Consider the following 8,722-nt stretch of genomic DNA (forward strand, 5'->3'; position numbering starts at 1 on the left):
AATGATCATGAATTCTAAGAATATTTGGAAATTATTATATTTTTCTAATATAAAAGATGTTTGTGAATTTGGAAAATGTTTCCGACTTGAAAATGTGAGCAAAATTGAAATAGTATTCGCGATCTGAATTTGTGAAATCTTTCACCAATTCAGGAAATATTCACAAATTGGAAAAAAATGTTGTGAATTCATTGAAGTTAAAAATGATCATATATTAGGAAAATATTCATGAATTTAAATGGCTGAGGCTTATGAGCACTTCAGTTCCTAATGGATCGGCCAAGTTCCTATGCTAGTGTGTGATCACAATGAATATTTATTGCTATAAGCAATATTATATCATTTGCGGGTTAGAAGGGGCAAAGCCTATTTGATATATTCTGCCTCAAATAGATGACCTTTTGCACGGAGGAGTGAAGAGAATGGTCGGGGTGGGCCGGCACATTTAGCTAGTGTAGTGAGTATAAGGATTTTGCGGAACTTTTCTTGTCGGGTGTTTGCCTGTTTTGGGAACCTTTCAGAAGGTTTCTATTCATTTTTCTGATTTTTCTCTTGCTAGGCCTTTACTTTTTCCCTATTTTCAATTCTTTAAAATAATGTCCATTTCAAAAATAGGTCCATATTTTTACAAAATGTTTGAACATTAAAAAAGGATTTTTGGAAACTAACTATGCTTTTAGAAAAATGTTCACTTTTTTCAAAAATTATTCAAAAGTTTAAAAAATTGTTCACGAATTTTTTTATGTTAGTAAAACTTCTAAAACAATCTTCAGGTTTTCCAAAAAAAATGCTCACATTTTCAAATAACATTCTGTAAGTTTCAAAACAAATGTTCACTTATCAAAAAAATAAATTCAAATGAATATAACAGAGGCCTAAAATAAATATTAGGTAAAAATTGGACCTCTATGGTATCTCGCGAATGGGCCGTCCCAACCGGGGACGCCCCTGTGCGAAATAGAGCTATCTTGCAATGAAGAGCATCAAAAAGGATCGTATAATGATGCGCTTTTGCGTCAAATTGCTCACCGAAATCACTTGTTAGGGGTACCCTTTACAAAGGTCACTCGCACCCTCTTTGGTGGTGACAACTGGTGCACATGTGCACCACTTGTCGCAACCTGATAGTTTTGTCCTTTTCTCGTAGATTCTTTATTCCAAAAAAATGCTCACATTTTCAAATAACATTCTGTAATTTTCAAAAAAATGTTCACTTATCAAAAAAATATTTTTTCAAATGAATATAACAGAGGCCTAAAATAAATATTAGGTAAAAATTGGACCCCTGCGGTATCTCGCGAATTGGCCGTCCCAATCGGGGACGCCCCTGTGCGAAACAGAGCTATCTTGCAATGAAGAGCATCAAATAGGATCGTATAATGACGCGCTTTGCGTCAAATTGGTCACCGAAATCACTTGTAAGGGGTACCCTTTACAAAGGTCACTCGCACCCTCTCTGGTGGTGACAACTGGTGCACATGTGCACCACTTTTCGCAACCTGATAGTTTTGTCCTTTTCTCGAAGATTCGTTTTTCCAAAACATTTTATCTTTTAAACCGTGCGTCCAAATCATGAACCGTTTTTAGCGTTGGATTTTTCATGTCAAGAGCTTCGAAATTAAATCCCATGTTAATAGGTTTCGATGATTTTTTACAAAAACCAGAAATCAGAGAAAAAATGGAAACTGGAAAAAACCAAAACTTAAGAAACTAAAAACTGAATAAAGAAAAACCACCGGAAAAAAAGGAACCTAGAAGTAAAGTTGTGGTTTTCACATTTTTGGGGAAGCACAACTGTGTTCTTTCCCATTTCCATTCTCATGTAAGCACACTCTGTGCTTTTCCCTTTTCGAGAGGCACGGGTTGTGCTTTCTCATGGAAGCACATTTTTTCTTCAAAACCTAGGAAACCAAGCAAAAGCCGAAAGAACAAAAAAAACTGTGAATACTACGAAAATGTTTTGTGAATATTCTTTTTGAACCGTGAACATTATTTTTAAAATTTAAATATTTTGAAACGCACCATTTTATCAAATATTTTAGTTTTTAGTTTTTTAAATATTTTTAATGAAAAGGGATCACTTTTTTAAGCTGTGACTATTTTTATGGGAATTTTTTTAAATGACAAAACTTCTCAAAAAATTACGAACAATTTTTTTAAAGGGCAAAAACCTGAAAATGAAAAAAAATGAAGAAAAGAACTGAAAAAGAAAACTGGTAAAGAAACTAAAAAATAAAAAAAAACTGGACCGGAACCTTCTAGAGGGTTCCTAAAACCAGAAAACGGATCCAATATCAGCTTATTGGAATTTATTGGGCCAGCCCATTTCTCCTGTAAGATTGTCTGACCTTCTTCTTAGGACCTGAGGCGCGGTTCCTGCGGTTTGCCCGGGCACAAATGGTGTGAAGCCGTAGCTCGAGGCAACCCATGTAAACTTTGTCACCTCATATTGCACGCTGTGATGCTAGTATGTATTTCATGGAAACAGAGTGCAGAAAGAAAACTAAATTCAATTCCAAGCAGTAGTACAGAGAATGGGCATTTCACTTGCCACACATGGTTAATAAAACACTGCACAACCCGAAGGCCCCCTTTGTATTCTCTAACCGTGTAAGAATAACGAACGCCGCCCGGACAAATCGGTGGACGACGCTGATACAGAAGACATCACCAACTCTTTTACACTTAGTTGTACACGCCAATTTACAGGATATATGTATATCACCAGCACGTCAAGGGAAAAAGAATGCCGCTATGAATCTCTCTACCATGGTACTACTTTCTCACTCTAGCTCCGCTATGTAGTTGGGTAGCTCACCCTGGCAGAGGTACTCGTCACAGTAGGACATCGATCCCCAGCCCCTCCGTAGCCGGAAGATATCCTCTGTGAAGGTGGAGCCTGATGACCCTATGAAAACGTTTGACAAAGCGCAGATTGTCTTGTCGAGCATGGCCTCGACCTGCATAAGCAATCGACACGGTTTGCTAACTGAACCATTGTCTCAATACGAGAACCAAGAGAAAAGAAAGTGGATGGGAATTGATATATACCTGATCATCTCCACCCATGTGTTTTCTGTACAACAAGGCATCCCATTTCTCCGAACCTTCATGCTCTGGTCTTCTCACAAGAGGTACTTGCCGGTCATTGAAAACAACCAACGACTGCAGAAGATTCGTCTCGCTCCCAGCAGCATCAGTCGACAGATATATTACTGGGGCATTAGCTTTCTCAATGACCCGCAAGATGCATCCTGCTGCCTGAGGGATGGGAAAGAAGCAGCTCTCTTTCTTCACATTACTGCACAAAGACAAAAATATATATCAATTAATGCCACACAGGAAAAGATAATTGCAAATTACAATAATATTTGTGTGTGATGAACCGAAAGTCTCGGCAGATTTTCCATGCAATGAGCTGTTTTCTCATCAATAATCCCCAAAGAACCTCAAACATATGGTGCATACAGGTGCCATAACTACAATGACAAAATGCAAGGAGTAATTCACACAAGTATGTGGTAGATTTTGTGTCAATCCAAGCTCTAACCAAGTGTCAGCTTTATATATATGATTTCTTTGTAGTAAAAAAAAAAAGGGCAGCCCGGTGCATGTAGCTCCCGCTTGCGTAGGTTCCGGGGAAGGGTCCGGCCACTTTGGGTCTATAATACGCAGCCTTTCCCTACATTTCTGTAAGAGGCTGTTTCCAGGACTTGAACCCATGACCTCATGACCACAAGGAAGCAGCTTTACCACTGCGCCAAGGACAGGAGCACTATTTCTTTGTAGTCATAGAGTAGGTACTAATTTCTTACAGCTTGTAACCTTCAAGCACAGGAGCACTATTGCTATAGCACAAACTCAAAGAACCTAATGATGTGTTAGCATGAACTGAAAGCAGATAATAACTGTCTCGTCACAATCAAACATCATGCTTCTTTGGCATATATATCCGTGGATATATCCAAGATGGAAAAGCAAAAAATAGAGTTCACCTAAATATTTCTCTGAAATGCTGTGACATGGTGAAACAATGAGCCAAAGATAACGGTGTTCAGTTAACAAGTGAGATCACGGAACTCACATGGTCAGCCAAATAGATAGAAACAATTTATTATACTAGCAGGAACTGTTGACAAGGAAACTCATAATGCATACTATCAGGAACTGTTGACAAGGAAACTCATAATGCATTGCTCATCTCTGTAGGATTTTCTTTGGACACAGCTGTACTAAAATATCGAATAGTAAATTACAATTAAGTTTATGTTTTAACAAAAATAATTTTGTTTAACTGCTATAGAAAATTACCCCAACCTGCGAGGTGCTGACTGGTGGTAAGTATTGAGCACTTAGCAGAAGTGTATTATTGATGTATCAGGATGATAATGGGTTTGACATATGCTAACCAAATATGACCCACAATGTGAGGAACCAAGACCAAGAGCAGCAACCAGCTCAAAGTTGGTCATGAAGTTATCAAGTTAAACCATTTAGCTGAGCCTGACAAGTTAATTAAAACAAAAGGCAGAGCGCTCGTGAACTTTGGTGCACCCTCAGTAAGGTCTCAGGAACTAAAGTAAAAATAACTCTTCAGAAATAACTTTGACCAGTAGAAGAGAAACTATAGGCTATCTACACGAAGCTTACTCTATCATAAGAAAGATATGGTTAATTTATAGTATTAGCAGACACTTCATTAAAAGCCCCATCAAGACCGCCTATAGTAAATTTGGTCAGCTGTGTAGTAGTCAGACTTTGCCTTATACAAATTTAACTGCCTAGATCTAAATGAAGAGCCATTCTTTATCAAAATAAGTGGCTGGTGTTGTGGACGAATTATCTAAGCAGACAAGTTTCATTTTCCAAAATTGCAATGTCCAAAGCAACATCAACCAAGCAATGACTAAAAGAGGATAATGTATGAGCAACCCGGTCCAATTATAACAGAGATAAGCCAACTACTACTAGAGCCTAGAAACAAAATGCAGCCCTGTCAGCACGTTGGATCACAAGTTCCACAAACAACCTTAATACATGCATGTTGCTAAATATTGAGGTGATTGCTTACTAATTAACTGATATGATATCTTACCAGAACTTAAGAAAGCCATGTCGACGGAAATGCAAAGCAATGTAGTTTCCACCCAAGAAAGTCTGCACAAATCGCTGTGCGGTAAGCATTATGAGCCTACTTGGTTGGATCAAAGTCTTGCATTTGTGAGCCAATGGACCACCAGGCTGCATAATCCACTCTTCCTCAGCATCAGCATAGAACAACTCACCGACTGCAAGCACCTCTGCGTCTGTCGTGAACTTTGCCGTGATATCTGCTACATATCTCTTCTTTGGCACTTTCAGTTTTGCATCCTCTGGCCAAGCAGCCTCAATTTTCCCCATTGAAATCCCCACTGCCTTCAACTTCTTAATATGCTCCTCATCCATGTAACACGGGGGCGACGCCACGTAACATATAAATTGATCGATGCTCACTTTCTTCCTTTTATCCACAAATTCCTCATAAGTAATCACAACCTTCCTTCCAATACAATCATTAATGTGGTTGATGTCAAGCACCTTGTCGTACTGATAATCCACCTTCTGGCTGGGAACCACCAAGATCCGGCCCAGAAGTGCCGCAAAGAACATGTGCTTCTCCAAGCAAATCAAGTGGTTCGACATTTGCCCAGAGAGACAGATGGCGAACAGGTACCGATTCTTCTTGGGATTCCACTCTATCGTCCGCCGGTTGTACGGCAATTCCCTCCTCCTGCACCCGGGACCTGGCAGATCAAGATCCAAAGCATCCTCCGTAGCATTGCCGGTCCCGGAGTGGTGCGTTGAGAGGAGCGACTCCTGGATCTCGCGGTTGATCTTGATCTGGCTGAGGAGCGCAGCCTGGAGATCAGACAGCGAGACAGGGGCGGCGGTAGAGCTGTTGGTGGGCTCAGGGGCGGCAGTGCGGTTGAAGAGGCTGAGGAGGCCGGAGCGCTGGGAGCGGAGGAGGTAGAGGGCGTGGAGCTCGGCCTCGCGCATGCGGGAGGAGGCAAGGTCGGCGGCGGGCGAGGCGGAGGGTAGCCGGATGGAGGCGGGGAGAGACGAGGCGCCGCCGAGGGAGAAGAAGAGGATGATGAAGAGGACGGGTAGACAAACGCAGATGAGGAGGTACCGGCGGGACCAGAGGGCGCGGCCGAGGGATGTGGCCGAGGAGGGAAGCGCAGGGCGGAAGCCGGAGATGGAGATGCCGAATGAGGCCCGGGAACGGGAGGATGGGGAAGGGGGCTTTGTGTGGTTCTGGGGGACGAGGGTCTCGAGGTCGTCGTCCTCGTCGGAGACGGAGGGTTCGCGGTCCATGGCGGCGGAGGATAGGGGAAGTGTCGGTGTGGGGTGGGAGTGGCGGGGCGGGAGGGTGGAGTGATGTTGGGGGGAAGAAGGGTGGGAAAGATGGAGGGTAGATGACGGTGACCGTCGAACGGTGGGGATGACTGTCGTCTACCTTCGGGTAGTAGGCAAGCTGATGACAGATGGATAGAGCAAGTCCAACCGACTCTTCTTAACCCAAAAATGCCAATGATTACAGAGTAAAAAATATAATTTCATATTTTTTTTTGACATCTAAGGTCATATCCTTCTTTTTTAAAGTCGGAGGATCTCAAATTCATCAAGAAAGGAGAGAGTTGTCTGATAATTAGTAAAAACTGTACTCGTAAAAGCAAGGCATCTTAGGTGACCTAATAGCCCACATAAGAATGCACACACGCCGTCGAGAAGAAGAGCGATGTCGAGGTTGCCATTCGGTGTCACCGTCATCACTCCTCCACGAGCTAGCGACTCCGACTCTACCATCGACGACCACCAATGTAGCCTACACCGCAAACAAGCGTCGAGACCTGCACCGGCCAATGCCGAACAATCCGCCGCATGCACCGATGACCAGGCAGCTCCGACTTTGTCGCCGAGGATTGCTGAAGAAAAAGCGTCAAGCCGGCGCTAGAACCGAAACCGACCACCTGTCTCATGTCATCATCACCACGAAGGCACCTCCTCAATAGCTCCTACTTCACAAAGACAAAGTGAGGCACGACGACCCCTCGAACACGTCGGATGAGACCGACTATCAAAACTCAGCTGCAACCCAACTTCGCTCAAAGCCGCCATTGTTGCCACGCAAGAAATCGTGCAAACATCCACATCATCGGACGGACACCTACCAACCACAATGACACGAGCATCCAACCCAAGGAGCGCGCAAAGGGGCCAATGCTCTTTAAGGCGGTGCCCTAAAGAGGGAAGCGACAATGCCGACGCCGTCACCTGACCTGATCAGACCTTAGACTTTCACCTGAAGAGTGAGAAGCGAGGGTGTGCAAAAGGGTGAACTCCATGGCGGTGACTCTAAGGAGGTGACACAATGTCCACGAACACCGACGTTGTTTACTAGCAAGAGCCCAAAAGGCTTTCACCCATATCAGCGCCCAATAGTACATCCCCACTCACTGCATCTTCGCTGGCCTGCACACCACCGACGAAGCCATCGTGCCATGACCAAGTAGAAGCCACCGCATTCCTCGTCACCGGGCAGAAGAACTAGCGAGCTAGATCCTCCCGAGTCTCATCAAATATGGCGCCCTCTGCGCCACACCACCACGCAGCCTCCGCAGTCCATGCTGCCCACCACCCCTCGTCGAGTTTTTGGTCTTTCTGGGCATCTGATTCTTGATCCGATTTCACAGGGTGGAAGGAGTCGATCCGACGACGTCGATGGCACTCCATACGAGCATTCGCGGTTGTATGGAACGTCGTCTTTTGCTCGAGAAGTGCGACGAAGATTTCTTCTTTGGCCTGTTTGCTTGATTCTTTTATGGTAGGTGATTAGCACTTTAAATACATGATTTCACTACCATTTTTGGGGATCTTCTCCATATTATGCTAATTGGTCCAAAATACTTTACCTGGTGGATTATCAACAAAAAGATGTGCACGAACGTGGTAAAATTCCACAAAGCCTACCATGTAGGCACAAAATACCTAGTAAAATTATCACATAAATTGGACTCATCAATAATGTTAACTACGCCACCTTGTTGAAAGTTGGGATCCGAGCTCAAGGCTTGGTCTAGCCAGTCGTGACTGTCGTCCCCTGATGGGTGGGAAACCGGTTTTTGGGTGGTGGTTGCATGAAGATCCTCGGTCAAATCCAAAGATGCTGCGAGGGGTCCAATCACCAGATCTAAGTTGTCGGGCTTCAAATCTTGATGGTGCTAAAACCGGCAGATCTTAGGTAGGGGATCCTGAGCTGGTGATCTTGGCACGATGGTTAACAAGAGGTAAAGGGGACACTATTTTACCCAGGTTCAGGCCCTCTCGAAGAGGTAACGCCACACGTCCTGTGATACCTCCTTTTATTGATCTGGTATTGGGACAGAAAAGAGTATCCCACACCTATCTCCCCTAGAGGTGAGCCTGGGTTATCGAACCCACGAGAGGAAGCCTCCCTTGAAGCGATGGTCTCTAGCAAGCTTTTGTCAAAGTGTAAACTCTAGCTTTTGACCGGATTAGCAAGCAAATAATGATTCAAACACTTATAATAAAAAGATGTACGGGTATGAGGTCTTATGCTTACAACCTTTTATTTGCCTGTGGATCAAATAGGGTATTAAATTGTGCGGTGGAAGTCACCCATCAAGATTTGCTTTTTACGGATCGAAGTGGGGGATGTGTC

General features: G+C 43.6%; 1 protein-coding gene across 1 annotated transcript; it reads right to left on the reverse strand.

The window, feature by feature from the left end:
- Window positions 1-2,490: 2,490 nt before the first annotated feature.
- LOC125527060 (O-fucosyltransferase 36-like) lies at window positions 2,491-6,425 on the reverse strand. Its single transcript, XM_048691633.1, has 3 exons — window positions 5,096-6,425; window positions 3,052-3,301; window positions 2,491-2,960 (listed from the first exon to the last, which is right to left on the reverse strand). The coding sequence occupies exons 1-3, from the start codon at window positions 6,352-6,354 to the stop codon at window positions 2,784-2,786; spliced, it is 1,686 nt and encodes a 561-aa protein (XP_048547590.1). The 5' UTR covers window positions 6,355-6,425; the 3' UTR covers window positions 2,491-2,783.
- Between the last annotated feature and the right edge of the window lie 2,297 nt (window positions 6,426-8,722).

The sequence above is a fragment of the Triticum urartu genome, unplaced genomic scaffold (genome assembly GCF_003073215.2).
Source record: "Triticum urartu cultivar G1812 unplaced genomic scaffold, Tu2.1 TuUngrouped_contig_2791, whole genome shotgun sequence".
Taxonomy (NCBI): Eukaryota; Viridiplantae; Streptophyta; class Magnoliopsida; order Poales; family Poaceae; genus Triticum; species Triticum urartu.